General features: G+C 35.3%; 1 protein-coding gene across 2 annotated transcripts in view; it reads left to right on the top strand.

Moving 5' to 3' along the window:
* PDE3B (phosphodiesterase 3B) overlaps nt 1-16,833 on the top strand; it is a 90,757-nt gene that overhangs the window by 50,641 nt on the left and 23,283 nt on the right. Inside the window, exons 2-3 of one of the 2 annotated variants that reach the window (XM_065065268.1) lie at nt 13,584-13,634; nt 14,646-14,894. In XM_065065268.1, the coding sequence (XP_064921340.1) occupies nt 13,584-13,634; nt 14,646-14,894 (300 nt within the window). The remainder of the gene's footprint in view (nt 1-13,583; nt 13,635-14,645; nt 14,895-16,833) is intronic. The other variant, XM_065065269.1, reaches the window with a different exon arrangement.

The raw sequence follows: 16,833 nt of genomic DNA, 5'->3' as shown, positions 1-16,833 counted from the left end.
GGTTCTGGAAAAGATTGGTTTCTAACCAAATTTAGCTCAGAGAAAATAGCTTTTTCTTCTTCCCTGGGGAAACAAAGCTCTCAAGTTGAGCTGTGTCAGAGTTTTTGATCTACAATACTGGTCCAAGCTGCCTTTGTATGCAGACTGCTGTTAAATCTCTTTTTCAATGCCTTCCTGCCTTACTGGGAAGAAGTACTTGGGAGCAGCTCTGCTCACAAACTGGCCACAGAACCAAAGTCTGTCTGTCTTTATCATGCTGTTATTTACAAATTGAGTTTTAATTGTTAAAACATTTAAATAGTTTAGCTTTTGAGTTTATCTGATAATTTCCCCCTCCCCCCAATATTTTTAATTTTCTTGAGATACCTGATTTGTTCACTTTACTACTGAGCGAAAATGCTGAAATGTAACAGTGGTCTTCCTGCTCTGCTGAACCTGTTATAGAATTCCTCTTTATATGTGCAGAAGATACTGTAGGTATGTGCATATTCTTTTCAAGGAAAGAAGGAAATTGGAATCTGAAGATAGATATGAACTATCTCTTGCCATAATTGTTCAAATGAGAATTATTTTTTAAAGTAACATTAATTTGGGTTTTCTGTGCTCCCACATAGTCCATAGAGATGAGGTGATTTAGAGCACTCCTAGTTAGGTTGCATGTCACATAATCTAGAGCAAATATTTAAAACATTCATTCACTCATACTCTCTTTCAACTAAAATTAGCTTCTATGTAAAGATCCACACATTCTTATAAAAAACAGGGTCTAGAGTAAACCAGATGGTAGTTATGGGATGGGTCTGTTTTGTCCTCTGCTATTAAAGCTTAATTTTGCTGCTGTTACTTCTTCAGTGTTAATAGATCCTTCCAGCAATCAGTGGTATATTTAAAGCACTGGAAACACAGGCACCTGCCATCACAGAGCTCCAAAGTAAGAGTATCCTCCTTGTTTGTGTTAACCTGGAGTTAGTAATAGGTCTTTAATGAGAGTCACTATGTCTGACTGATACCTGTATAACTGTCCCCATTGAGCAAGAAAGCACCAATGCATAGGTAGATTTGGAAGGATTCAAATCATACTGCTCTGAAGGAGAGAGTGGATTGAAACAAAGGCAAATTGTTCTGTGTGTGTGTATTTTTTTTTCCTTGTAAAAATGTAAAATTGGGAAAAAAAAAAAGAAACAGCAAAGGCTGTGGGCAATTTTCAGGTGAGTTGGGTTTGTTTTTTTATTTAATTCTGATCAGCTATGGACCGATCAGTTTCTGTGAACATCTTTGATTACAGTTATTTTCTGTAAAAACCTGCAGCAATGGCTGCAATAATTTAATTATGTAGTCTGTGAGGAATACCTCCTTTGGCTTGTTTTAAGCTGGCTGCCAGATGATCTAATTTCATGGCCATCGTTCATGTGCTTGTGAACAGTACTGACTAACCATTCCGTATTTACCTTCTTCATAACATTGGTAGCTACACAACGTTGTTATAACCCTCTGTTTCCCTCACACTTGAGGGATTTCACTCTGTGTGGCTCCTCACAGTAGAAGCTGCTCCATATCTTTGATTTATCTTATTAGCCTCTCCTTTTCTATTTCTTCTATACTTTTGTATCTGCATGCGGCACTCAGATTGTGAGTGCAGCATCGATTTATGCAGTGGCCGTCCTTTTTCTGTATTGTTTGATGATCCCTTTCTAATATTTCACTTAACATCTGTGAGAATTGGGCTGGCACAAATGACTTCAAGATTTCTTTTCTGGTACTGATTTACTATGAACCCACCTTTCTACACAAATTGTTAGAAATTATTTTTGTTCTTGGTATTTATTCATTAGGTAGTACTGAATTTCATTAATGTCTTATTGCCTATGTACTATATTAAGATATTTTGATGCTGTGTCACAATCAACTCTATTTCTAACTATCCTCAGTAATTTTGTGTCATCAGTGCATGTTGAAAACTCTGTCTTCTATTGCCTTTTCAGTTCATTTTGAGTGGGTTGATTAAGATAGATCCTAGCTTGAATCTTTGAGGAATTCTCTATTGGCAATTCTTTTTCTTGTCGTGAACTTTCAGCTTTTACTCTTTACTTTCTGTGTTTTAATAAATGGCGAATCCGGAGGAGAGCAATCCCTTTCTTCCCATGTAAATGTGATTTCTTCAGGAGCATTAATGGGAGACCATGTAAAAGTTTGGGGGTGTGTCTGTGTTTTCTTTGTTTAATTGGTGCATCTATAAGTTAATTTCATAGGGTTTCTTCCCCTTGCCGACCCCTCCCCTAAATGATCCATTTCTTCTGACAGTTTCCCCCATTCCTCTGGAACACTTTAAAAGCTGATGTTATAGCTGGTAGTTTCTAGTATTGTGCTACAAGACAGAACTGGTGATTGGTTATGCCATGTTGTACAGATTTTACTCCTTTTAAGGCTACTATAATAAAATCTTATCTTTCATGTATTGGATCAGTCATGATTAAATATTTGATTATTTATTTTGGCCACTTTATCTCCTAGTTTAGTTTGTATATGCTTTACAAGGTTATTTGATTATTATATACATTTTGAATGTCATAAGTTAACTAATACATAAAAAATGCTCAAATAGAGAAAAAAATCTAATTGCTTAATTTCAGTGTAAACACTGTAATTAAATGCTGTAGAAGGTATTTGTTATACATATTAATTTTAGAATGAAATCTACAATTACTGTAGTGGAAAAACCCTTTATTTTTAAAGCGTAAAGTGTATAGCGTATAGTAAGAAAAACCAAACCAAACCAAACAAAAAACCCCCCACAAAACAAAGAAAACCCCCACAACTATTTAACTCTGCCATTTTTGTAACAATTATGAGGGCTTTTTAAAATTGAATAGCCAATTACAGTGGTCTGATAGGTGTTGTAAAAGCTTTTCTTCTTGCCTTATTGGGAGAATATTTTTCTAGCCAGATATTGCTGGGAATCTTGGTATCCCATAGTTTTTCTACGGTTAGTGTTAATTTTAAAGTCTAGCCTTTTCTGCTTAAAAAAAATATCAAAACATATGCACGTTCTATGAGATGGTAGTCAAGAGTTGAATTTGTTGATAAGGACAGAAGTAGTCACAGATGTGTAGACTTTTTTTAGGTTCGTCTCATTAATTGCTATTTCAAAAACATAGTCTGAAAGAGACTTAATAGCAGACACATTAAAAGCTATTAGAAAAAGCCTGAGAAATGAAAAAAAAATAATGGTGTTCCCCAAGGAAAAGTTATTTTGCATGCTTTTATAATATTTGATGGATTTATTGGGCATGCTACACAGCAACTTTATTGTAAATAATACTTGTCCCAAATGACAAATTATATTCTCACTGCCGATGTTGTACTCTGTAGGCATTTGTGTAATTTTCACTATTGTGATGATTTTGCTAAAAATGTCTTGCAGTTTGGAATAACATCCCAATACTTTTCTGCTTGTATAGAGAAGGCTGGTGAGCTATTCTTATTATCACACAGTCACTAGAAGAAACCCGACTCATCTTGACCTCCTTCTTTTGTGTTAGTATCTCCATTGGAGTCATGCTATCAAAATGGAAGAAAAAAAAAATTGTGTTGTCTGGGTATTTTTAAGATCAATTCAACCTGATATATGACAAGGTTTGATTTTTTTTTTTTTGGGGGGTGGGGGAGTATCACTCATCAAAATAATAGGAAAACCTATTATAGAAACAGAAGTCAGTAAGTTACATAGAATAAGGAAGAAGCCATCTTCACTATTTTTTACAAATATCTTTAATGCTATTATTTCTTACACCTATGTTCAGAAAACTTTGCAATAAGAATGTTGTATGTAACTGTAACTTGTGCTCTGTGAACATGGTAGCAAAGTGGCTTTGAGAGTAAGTCAAAACATTAGAGTGAAAATGGGCCTTTGGATATGATTTTCCATTACCTTTGTGTATAGTAGGTTATACAGTTATGTCTTCAAGTGTGGGAGAGTCCTGTGATAGTTTGAACAGCGGAATGGAACATAATTAATGAAAACGACGATTAAAAAAAGATTCTGTAGTTTTAGAGATACTGATTGTGGGACAAAGATGATTTTTCTTTCCTGGAAGTGTACCTTTAGCTGGCATATTAGCTGATTGTGAAATTCACCTGATGTCTACATCAAGTGAATCAATTTCAGGAGGATGTGCTTTTAAATGTTATAAAAAACATAGCACTTCACAACAACTTCTATAGTTTTAGGGTGCTGGGGTTTCTTTTTCCTTCTTTTAACTGAAATCTGAGCTTGTTCATCCCTCAGTCTTTTCATAGAGAAATTTTTCACAAGATTAGTAACTGGTAACAACGGCCAGAGGCATCTGACTGCGGACTCTTTTCCTAGACAGATGAGTTTATCATAAGACAAGTGGAATGGTGCACATGGCTCTCCCCGTACTGCTAGTGGAGATTCCTCTGTTTGCTTTGCACAGCTGTCTAGGCAAGACTTGCCATTTGGGGGACAAAGTGAATCTCCCCATGTAGTTTTATTTAATGTAGTTATCATCTAATGGACAGCAAGTGGGAAGGCATCATTGTTCTTTTGTTTAGAACAGCATCACAACATTACTACATGGGGAAAAAAATTCTGTGTTCTTTCAAATCTGCTGCCATTTGAGGTTTTTCTCAGCTGCTTATGAAACTGCCAACTAAAGTACTACTTAACGTGAATACAGAAGAGGAAAGTAAATTGGCACTTTCTGTAGAATGGAGCAATTTGCATTCCCTTTTTCTTCTCTGTTTCTGACAGCAATCTGTAATACATTCTTCAGAGTTCCAATATTTTTTCCCCCAAGAGATCTCATCTTGTATTTCCTGGCACTTCAACCAGAAACTTGTCCATTAAGATATTTTTATTATTTAATACTGATTTAACTTTCACTAACACAATTGCTCTTGTAATCAGGCTCATAACTATACTCTCTCATCTGTTTTTAAATTATTGCTTTTAATTCTCTAGCTTGAGCAACTGAGAATTGAGGCAGTTCAATCCCCATGTATAACTTCCAACAACAGCACTGCAGCAATATTTGCTTTCCTTTATGACATTATGTCTTCTTTGGCTTCTTGACCATTTTCTTTCATCTTACTTCCCTAACTTCAGTCATTATCTTTCTTGATTGGATAAGTTATTGAAAGAAAACAACACTGACTTGTGTAAAGCTTGTTCCTTGTGGTTATTTTGTAAATAAAAATCCTTAAGGCAATCAAATGAAAAATGGCCATGTTTAGTGAATTGGAGGTTTTGTTATGCTGAAGGTGCTGTGTCTCTGAAGGAACTATCCCGGGGGATTTGAAAGTATGGCCTCGTAGTCTGAAAAAAACTGTGTCTTGTGACTGAAGTTAGCTGGAGAACCACTATAAGCTTTTGAAAAACTGTTCAGTGAGTAGACTGCATGACAGTGTTGCTGATTGTTTACTTCCTCACTGTATGAATTTGGTGCTGACAGATTCAGAATGAAAGGGAACTTTGCATAATCTCTATTTAATTTGTGAACTGCCTTTGTATATGATATTCGATCTGTAATAAGTTTACATGGATTATGAGAAGATGATCAGAGAAATGCAAAGGTGAAAAATCTATTGACCTTTGTAATATACGACATACAATATATGGTTTTCTTGAGCTGTGTTGCTGAGGCTGAAAGAATATTCTGAGAACTAGCACTGTTTGCTTAAGAATATTCTTATCTTGAAGTGGCTGCTGTTGTCAGTGGCAAGATACTGGACTAGATGATCATTTGGTCTAATTCACTTGATATGAACCATTCTTGCATTCATATTAATTTTGGCTGAGTTGTACAGTTTAATTTTGTGCTGCTCGTTTCAGAGGGAGACGTGGGGAGAGAGAAGCAATCTAAATCAATAGAAGGGAAAATTGTTTCATCTCTAGTAAGTGGGTTTAGTTACTGCTTTAAGAATATATCAGCCTACAGTAAAATGCTTCAGCTCATCCTTCTATTGCAGAAAGATAAAATTTAAGCTTGCTCTCTCCATCTGTTCCAGCACCAAAGATTAACAGTGTGTCAACACCAAAGGAAATGCTTTTACTATAAATAATTGTAAAATAATGCCAATAGGTGAATGTGAAAAGGATGTTTTGGGAGCAATTTCTGAATTTTGCTTTTTGTGAAATAGACACAACATTTAAAAATGGTTTTAGGTTTTGGATGACAGTAGAAGTAGCACAGAGAGCTGGGATACCGAAGCAACTGTATTGGATCAGAGCAGTAATCCACCTAGCACTCTTTCTTTCCTTTGATGGTGATTACAACCACATGCTCTAAAGGAAAATGCTTATAATGGGCAATTAAAGGATCTGCACATGGCAGGTTTTTTTTCCTCTGCCCTCCCTCCCCCAGTTGCCATAAATTACTGGTTGGCCTTTACTCTGACACATAAGTCTGACAAAACCTAGAAGGAACAGGAAATGACCTAAGTGTGGTTTTAGCCAGTTTTTTTTTTCATTACCTGCATAAGAAGAAAAAAATCCCCTACTTTCCCTTAACAGACAAAAACACCTTTTAGAACCCATTTGAATAATTTGAAGATGTTAATAAATATTAAAAGGTAGATCGGAGCAAACATAGCAAGCAAGAAGAAAACTGAAAACTCTCTACAGCAGACAAAGTAGAAGCTGACCTGCTGATACTCCTGGCTACAAAAGCAGAAGTAAAGCAAAAACCCAACCAAATAAAAAAATACTTTTCTGCTTGCAGGAGGAAGATTAATATGCCTGCTGAAGGCTTTTTTGAAACTTTAGCGTAACAGTGGAGCATTTTTGCTCTGTTTTTCTATCTGTGCTGACAACGAAGTTACTGGAAACTGTAACTGAACAGGTGAAGACTATAAAGAGACTTGTTAAAGTTTACTCAGCTGCAGGTGTTGTCCAATTGTATTTGCAGGGAAGATGAGCATACTGTGGAGTCTGGTGAAAATATTATGCTGACCAGACACCTGTATGTTCCAGTGTTGTTCTTATGTGTCCAGCCAAATATGTTGCAGATACTCTTCAATGCTCATAGTAGAATTTACTAAAGCAAGTGAGTAGAAGTGAGTCTTTTTCCACTGAAGGAAGACTTTAGACTTCTTAAAAAGTGAAGACAGCACCTTTTATGAAAGAGCTTAGTAGAATCAATGGCAGAGTCTAGGATAGGGGATCTGACTTATTCCTTCAGTATGTGTATCCAAACCTCAGAACCATGAAAGCACACTCAGCTTCTGTTCAAAGATTGTGGCTATCTGCAGACTTCACAACTTATTTACCATTTTACAGCCGTGGATAAGTAATGTATAGAGTCAGGAAGTGATAAGTGTTAGGATTCCAAAAATATTCTAGTTTTTTCCTGTCCCATTTATATTCATGGGAAGGTTTAGTGGATGTAGAAATATTATCATGACTCTAAATGCCTTAAGTATAATATTGAATGCTATTCCAAGTGCTGTATTTTGTCTTGATTTCAATAATCTGCTCAAGTGGCTGTTGGTTTAGCCTGCAAGGTTTCACAACAGAATGTTGTCTGTGTTATCTAGATAATGCCACCCCTACTTTGAGACTAATTCTTTGGTTGCTTCACCTTTAGTCTCATCTTGAATCCAGTTTAACTGCTTAAAAACATACTGTTTTTCAAAAACTACCTTTTCTATATAGAGAGGGAAAAAATCCAAATAAATAAAACAAGACTTCCAGGTTTGCATACTGCTGTGTTTGTTTTTGTATCATTAAATTACATGGGTTTAAAAAGCTAATTGATTGTAAGTTGCTACGGAAGACCGATTTAGAAGCGGAAACAATGAATCTAGCATAAGTCTTGATTGAAAGGCAGTCATGAAAAGAAATGAGTATGTAACGTTTTTCATATTTTACAATAAATCAGTTTTTCATCTGGTTGTAGAATTTCACTTTTGAATGAAGTGATTTTTTAGAGAGTTGATTTCTGAATCAAGTTGCTATGGTGTTGGTTTCATTGTTTGGCTAATTCTATGCTTGGTTGCTATGGAAATATTTATTTACGGAGCTAATGCCTAATGGTGTCAAACAGATGCTACTAGCAACTAGGAATCTTTTAGATTTGATCAATGAAAGACTCAGTCAGAAGTAGCAACTCACTTTTGTACCGTTTTTCTCTCAAGATTTTGGAGCATGGAACATGAATGGGTGGTGTCAAAGAGGGCAAGTTTTCTTTTCTTAACAAACATTAATGCGCACAGTGAATCTCCTGAACAGTATCATAATTGAAACTAAAACTTCCCACTGACCTAGCTTAGGCAATCAAACCGCAGTGTTACAAATCTTAACACTGTGAACGGCCTTAGATGTGCGCATTTCAGCTTGGGGTATGAGACGTATATTATATTCCAGTTTTAAAATAGATTTTTAGATTTCTAAGCTCTGAAACTTTTTTTTTGGTAGCTGTGTATTTTAAATCTCTACTGAAGTATTAATATGGTCCTTAGTATAACTTTGCACAAACACAAGGAATTATTGAGTAGCTAAGATAATATGATTTTCTGTTTTGTAAGTTAAATTATTTTGAAAATATCATTACACGGATATCTAGCCAAATATAGTTAGTCGAGCATTACAGTGTTTTTAAAAGAAATCTAAAAGTGCGTAGTGTACTTTTGCAATAATTTTGGTGGTTTGTAACTTGAGGAAAGTAAAACCCATAGGCTTTTATTGCAGTCAAACCTGTAGAAGTTTAAAATACTCCTCCAACATGACTTTAACCAAATGGCACTCGTGCAAAGAAAATCCAAAAGAACTCCACTATCCATGGCATCAACTTGTTTCTGAAAGACACATCTGTGACAGGCCCCGGAAGCACTGGCTGCACCATGATAGAAAACACAACTTTTAGACAGAAAAATCATTAAAAAGAAAACAAAAAACCCTGAACCTCTGCCAGTTTTCATTGACTGTCTTCTCCCATTTCTCATCTGTTTTGAGTTTATTTAGACTGTAAGCTTCTCAGATGGATGCTTTTTTCTTTTTCTTTGTAAAAATTAGTATTGCTTGTTCCTATTGCTGTTTGAACTTTAAGCTAAATTAGAGAAGATCTTTATTACTGTTACCTTTTGTTCTTTTTTAAACAAATGTTTCTCATATTGCTGACAACATGTGCATTGCAAAAGTGCCATCCTTATGTTTTGGTAGTTCATGGGTTAATATTCAACAATCAAGGCCTTTGCCTCTTTTTCAGTGAATAGATGGATTGCGAACAATGTCGGATAAGTTGATTCTGAAATTCTTGTGTTCAAATTGTGTGGCAGTTCGTCTGGAGTATATGAAATACTGTTTTCATTGTTTGAGAAAATATAAACAAAGGTTAATATTGATTACTACTGTCGATTTTCCTGCATATTTCCAGTAAGTAATATGTGTTTAAAATCTCCTTAGATTTAACTGAACATTCATCAATCTAAATACAGTGTTCATTCTTCAGAATAGCAAGTCTGTGGAGAATTTGTTGAGCTTTAACAACTTTTTTAGCCTTAAAATAAGTATTTCCAGTGATTTAAATTCTCTCTGTTGATACTCCTAGCCTGTTTTGAGTGACGTGTTTCAATTTGACCTAAACCCATCACTGGCTGATGGCGGCCAAATTGGAAAAGGTCACTTGTACTTAAAGGGTTTTTGTAAACTGGTTTGTCTTCTTTTAATTGGGTTGAAATGTATTTCACAGGCTAAATGGATTCAACTGGTATAAGTAAACGTAATACAGTCCATGACTATTAAAGAACAAGGCATAGTACTGCGTTATGTGTGGTTTTGTTTTGGTTTGGATTAGGCAATTACATAAAATGAGGAAGGTCTGATCATTGCTCTTTGGATGGACCAGGAGAGTCAGGGGTTAGAGTCAGGCCGTTGTGAGAAGTTCTCCTTCAACCTAACTGGTACTTTGATATATGTGGTTATGGGGGGAGGGCTATATATTTCTCACCATTTGGGAGTTCATTTACATCAGATGCAGTGTTATTTTCAGAGGAGCTCCCAGCCACATGATCACTGTGATGCTGTCACTGACAGTGGGTGCTCAAAATCCAAAGTGTGTGAGGTGCTAAGCAGAGTTTTAAGTTGTAGTTTACAACTTTTATGATTCAAATTCCTCCTAGATCAGGTGTTTCTTGTTGGAGGAGGTGAGAAAGAATGTTATGTGCCATGGATTACAAAATCTTGGTATTACAGAGTACAGATCTTTCTGCAGCAAGTCTTATGGTTGCAAAATCAAAAATTGCTGAGGCTCTGCCTAAGAACTATTCTAAGATCTGTTTGCATTAAGTCAAAATAAACTGTATCCTTTTTATTCCTGTTGTAAGATTAATGCAACTCTGGGAATACTTTGTAACTGTTGATGATCCACAACAATTAATTAAAGCTTTGACTGCCAAACTCTCAACAAAAATAATGCTGCTTTTTTAGTATTCTAGATTTAACCTCCAGGCTAATTAAGCTAAGTCTGGTAGGTAGTGAGAGACAAAGTACAGTTTCCTTACAGTTAGTTTCTGAATAGAATGGTAAGGAGTAAATTCTTCTTTAAACAGTGAAGTTTTTGTAAAGAAGCAGAGTTTATAAGTGGTTAACCTTTAAAATTGGCACCCCCTCCTTGTCCCTCAAACCATTTCAATTCTGCAGAAGGACTGTTAAGGAATATGCTGCTGGTTTCTGTTCCTTTCTCCCGAAACTGGTTTTGTGGGGGAGGCTTTCTGGATTTGAGTGCCATCTTGTGGGGTGTTGTAAGCAGCTAAGAAAAGTTGACAACCTCCCTTTCACTGTTAATCTGTAAGGATCTAGTTAGTACAGAGATGTACCAAGTTGTGTTTACCATGGAAAAATACTCATTGTATAGCGATCTCCATTTTTCTCGTTGTGCTTAGTAGAAGAGATTGCTACTTCGTGCCTAAAATTTTCATCAACTCATTTTAATTACTTCGATGTGTGGCATGTGGAATGACCCCTGAAAGTTGTACTGCTGATATAGACTGTGGTAGCCTGCTAGCTGTTAATATACTACACCTGTCTTGTCTCAGGAGATATGACTTCTAATTTGTGGTCATGTGTAGTGAATTAAAAAAAACCAACCCAATCTGCTGGCAACATACAGGTAAACTTAAGTTTTGTTTATTTCAAAACTGTTTTAGTTTCTATGCTGTAAAATTGGTATCAGTGGAGAAGCTTAAGTCTTCCAGTTTAAATGACAAAATTTTCAATCATGAATCCAAGTTGTGAAATTTTTTGTTTAAATAAAATTGTGTATAAAATGCTGCCATGCTGTTTAAAATATCAAACCATTATTTGCACTGGAAATAGACTTTGCATGAGCTGTGCATGTTATTTTACATTGTGTGTACTAGGTGAGTATGGGACAGAAGATACAGTGGTTGTACTTTCCACTGAATATTTTCTGTCTCTGCAACTTGAAGCCTATTTCTTTGCAATAGCAGGGTTAAAGGGGAAGGTTTTGAAGTTTTTTTAGTCATACATATTGACCCCCCCAATTATAACAGTATAGCTTATGTCAGTGTGTGTGTGTACATACATGTACAGAACAGCTCCCAGTGGCTTAAAGGATGAATAAAGGAGGTTGCATCAGTAAAACCAGTTGCAGTTAAAGGTTTGGTACAGAAATTTTCTAGAGTTAGCAAGAGCATAGGTATTTTATTAAGATATTAGATATGACATAGCTAACATATCACAAAAAAATTAGCTAACATATCACATATTTAAAAGAAAAATAAAATATCAGAATTGCTGGAGTAAGGGAAACCTCTTTTCTGTCCCTTAATGGAGGTTGCAGGACTGTGAGCAAGCTGATGCAGTTTGGTGGACCATTAGTATCAAAGGTTGCTAATACAACTAACAAAACTCATGTGGACATCTGATCTTTGTTGCTGCTTGAGTTAAAATTCAATGAAGCAGATTAATGCAGCCTCTGTGTCCGCACTTAGGGGGACAGAATGAAACCGAAAGATTTACTTACGTTTGAAACAGTAAATAAATGTCAATCTGGAAAGAGAAACCTGAGAATGAAGAAAAACAAAGAAAATCCGATCTGCCCAGGTGGAAAGAAAAATCTCTTCATCTTTCCAATGATCGTGCTAAAACCAAATGCATCACGCAGAAGTGGTATGGCCAGATAGTTTTGGTCATTATCTTAACATCTGTCACTGCCAGGCTAACAGTCATCTTGTGTGCTTACTTGGGAATAAATAAATAAAGGATGGTAGCTAGATTAATTACTTAAGACACAAACCTCAAATTCTTAAATTCTTAATTCTTGATTTAGAACTGCTTACTTTACTCAGTAAGACTTTCTGATATAGCATAGCTTACTCCCAGTTTAAGCACATGCTTAATGATAGATCACTTCTCATAGCAAGCAGATGTCATAACTATTAACTTCAAACCTGGTTTAATGGTATCTCTATGAGGATAACAGAAGAGAAGGAGTCTTTGAGTGCCACCCTTGCCTGAGTACTCATGACATGTCAGCCTGTGTTTCTTTATTGACACTTTCTGCACATTTTGCTGGATAAATGCCAGCCTGGAACATTGTGTTTTCTCCATGAAAGAGCTGCTAGCCTTAGAGGAAGAAAGACAGTCATAGTTCTCATCTATAAAAATAAGTAGGAAAATTTACAGGACTGCAGAATATGAACTACCAAGTGCAGTTTTGGCACTTTATTTGTGCTCTGTAGCTATGGAAAAGAGGAAAAAAAGCTTGTATTTATATTTGTTTAATTTTTGAATGCATCTTGTGCAAATGAATTCATTTATCAGAGAATAATTGGAAGCTGTCAAGAAGTCACAAAGGCTGAACACTTTTGAAACAAAACAGACATCCGAATGTCATTTCTTGGATACCGTTTTTATTTTTTGTCAGTATAGAAGAAAAAATAAGTGAGTGCTGTTGACGTACTTGAAGTTGATAGTATCTTCAGATTGTGTTGCTGACGTTCTTTTGTGGGTTTGGTGGGTTTTGTGGAGTTTTTCAGAACATGTAGATTTGTAACCATATTCAAGCAAAACTTAACGAAACCTCCTTCAAGAAAAGGCTTCTTAAATTACTGATTTTTAACCTGAGATATGTGGGAGCTTTTTGCCTTTTTAAAAAATAAATTAAGGTAGTACTTTCTGCACTATATTTACAAAAGTGCTACTGTTTCACTGGTTCTGGAAAGAAAAAAAGTATAAAATATATTGGAGGTTTTAGGATAGATTTGATATTGTAAGTTGAGTTGAATAGAAGCAGGAGAGCACTGTCACCACCTATTTAGTGTACATGTTAAATGATTTATAAACAATCCAGAAATATGGAAATAAGGCCATATAATTATTCTGTCATCAAGTTATCTCAGATGCATGTAATTTCCTCAAATTCTTCTTTAGGACTTTTACCGGGTAGCATTAAATAAGAAAAATGGCGTAAGTTACACATAAATCATAAAAAGGGAAGCATTTTGTATTGCATCACATACTCAAGGTTTATTTCATTGTTGTTTTTCAGCATTAACATATGACCTGTTACTCTCTCTTTTTTTTTTTCTCTCTCTCTCAACAGATGATACTTTGGGACTGGGATTTGAAGCAATGGTACAAGCCCTATTACCAGGTCAGTGTATTATGAAACTAATTATTCTTTTCTGAAATGTGATTGACTACAGAATTCACTGTAAATTGCCAGATTGCGATTTTTCTGTTGATCTTTTATTTACCTAAATTATCCTAGCTCTGTGTAGCAGAGACTGGATATCTACCCGTTCTGACCAAGTTAACAGGGATCTACTGTCTGTGGTATATATGGGAACAGTCTCATATAAGGTGGCAGTGTTTTTTGTTTGTGGCTTTTGGTTGTTTTTTGGGGTTTTGTGGTTTTTGTTTGTTTTGGTATTGGTTTTGGTTTTTGTTTTTTGTTTGGGTTTTTTTGGTGTTTTGTTTGTTTGTTTTTGGTTGGTTGGTTGGTTGGTTTTTGTTTTTTTAAATATCCATTAGCATAAGGTTAGGGAGTAATTCTTCAGCAATGTCACCAAACTCAGGTCTACCAGGTTTTCACCTTTTTTCGTGATTGCTTCTTTCCCCCTGCCTTCCTTGTATCAGTGGTGGCATATAATCAGATATTGCTGTTCTTGTTCAGAGAATTATGCCAAATAAAAACTAGTCTCTTTTTGGCAGAATTATTAGGATTTGTTTCAGTAAAATAAGGGTTATGAGGCTGTGGGAATTGCATGTCTACAAGGGGCTTACAACAGTTTTGCCACAAAAATTTCTGTTGATATTATTGGAGGAGATAGAATACTAAATTTAATTTTTAGACAAAGTAACAAAAAATTGAAATGAAAAAATGAAATTGAAATTGAAATGAAAAAATCAGTACTGGATCTTTGTTTTAAACAGAGAAACATAAACTGAAAGCTAATGTTGAATTCTGAAATATTTTTTGAGTGAAAAAAAATTGGTGTCTGAATATGTCTATGTATGTATTTGCTTTAAAAGAGAACTACTTTGCATTGATTTTTTTAATTTATTTTAAAAACTTGCAATGGATAAGATGCTTGTTTAAAACTTAGAATACCGTGAAATATTTTGACATGTTAATAGTTTGCAACATTTCCATCTATTCTAGAATGCTGGCAGTGGAAGTGGAGTTGATCTTTCAGTAGTAAATGAGGCTCGGAGCATGCTAACAGACCTCCTGACTGACCCATCCCTCCCACCACAAGTGATTTCTTCCCTTCGAAGCATTAATAGTTTGATTGGTGCTTTCTCAGGCACGTGCAGGCCAAAGACTAGTCCATTCACACCATTTCCCAGTTTCTTCCCTTGTCCTGAAATAGAGGATCCTGCTGAAAGAGGAGAGCGAAAGCTGCTCAAGGTGAAATGACTTTAATTTTTATTCATGTGTGTGTTGCAATTTAAAAAAAAAAAAAAAAAAAAAAATCGAGGAAAATTCATCTGGAAGGTATGCTCCTGTATGGATAACAGCTTCTTTACTGAGTTCTTGTGAATGACATTTAAGGTCAAAAGAGAGCAGCTGTGAAAACACACTGAATGAAATGTAGATAGGTACTAAAATGCAAATTCAAGTGGCTGATGGATAGACCAGCAAAAGCACTGGTCCGCGTTCTGAACACATGATTTCTCAAAATAAACACAGGATTAAAAATACTAAAAGCAAATATAAAATGAAGATATTGTATTTTCATGATATGGCACAAACAGGGCTGTTCTTGATTCTCCCCCATTCTTGATCTAACAATTGCTGTCAGTGTGGCTTTTCATAGACTATTTCCAAATAAATTCACTTTTGTGAACATCAGCCTAGCCATCAGATAAAAACACATCAGCTATGTAAAAGGAAAAAAAATATCTCTTTGTGTTATGTGACCCATGTGTAAATCTGCTGTCACTTCTCCATTATCTAGGGTAAATAAGTGAAAGCAAGAATGACCCGTCAAGGAACATGATGGAAAAACATTCAAATATAGAAACTCAGCTGCAGTGCAGCAGAGTGAATAATTCTAAGGTAGCCCAGTATTGACAAATTGAAGCTATTTATTGTGGAGGTTGGTCTGGGATGTCCCTGTCCTGTAGTTGTTTCTATTTCCAGGCAGTGGGCAGCTTTGCTCAGATTGATCAACTCGTTTGTGTAGTATCTTGGGGCCAGATAAACTGTCTCAAACAACACTCAGCCCGTGAAATATCTGTTGGGAACCACTGTCAAGTCAAATGCTTTTGGGAAACAACTCAGTTTCTACAGATTACTCTGTGGAAGATCTTGCAGGATTGTTGGAGAATGAAATTCCTTGGAATGTCACATGGATATCTGCAGAGATCAGTTGGGCAGGGATCATAATCATTCAGCATATGGGTTTTTTTCTGGATTTTTTTTTTTAAATTGACAAGGATTGGTATACCCATGTGAAAAATATAAATATAATTTATGTGAATGTGAAAATGTAACTTATGATTTTTAAAATTTCTAAAAATTTCTAGTCAGAAAAATTTAAAATGGAAGACAGTCATTGCTGAAGCCTGATGATAAAGATTATATGATATAGAAAGATTATGTATTTTCACAGCTGTTCTCTTCTCCTCCTTCCTTAAAATAACTCTTCCTTTAAGTTTGGGGTTTTGTTTATGTATATTAATTTAGCAGGTGGATAAAATAGTGCTTGTTACTATTCTTACATGTAATGCTTAACTTTGGTATATGTTTAGGGGTAAGCCAAAAGGTCTAATCCTATGTATGATGCAGTAAGAAATAAAAAGATTTCTCTTTCTTTCAAAACCAGGTAAGTCAGCACAAACTCCAGATTATGACACACCAGAGAAAATAATGAAAAAGTATTTCTTCAAAATGGGACCTTTCAGTCTATATTGAAAGTTTCACATTCTTTCTTTTCCTGATTTGCAACATGAAAAGTCGTCTTCATATTTCAAACAAGTTATTTCTTTGCTGAGGATGATGTACATCTTTATTTCTCTTCCCTGACTGGCATTCAAAGTGCATTCAGTTATAATTTTTTTTCTTTTTTTCATTATGAACTGCCTGCTCTCCTTGTTAGGGGAAAAAGCAAAAAACCTCACAACAATAACAACAAACCCTAAACATGCCAAATAAACAAACAACAACAACAAAAATAAAAGAAAGAAACTGAGACTGGGCTTCAGACCTTGGGCTCTCAATAACTGGTTATCTGATACTAACTCTTCACTCTGAGTTGGTAATCAGCAACTTGAAAAGCATAAACTGCCCACTTGGTGCTCTTCACTGATCAGTCTCTTTGAATTCCTAAAAAAGAAAAAGGAAA

The sequence above is a fragment of the Columba livia genome, chromosome 5 (genome assembly GCF_036013475.1).
Source record: "Columba livia isolate bColLiv1 breed racing homer chromosome 5, bColLiv1.pat.W.v2, whole genome shotgun sequence".
Taxonomy (NCBI): domain Eukaryota; kingdom Metazoa; phylum Chordata; class Aves; order Columbiformes; family Columbidae; genus Columba; species Columba livia.
This window is presented reverse-complemented; position numbering and strand designations above follow the sequence as displayed.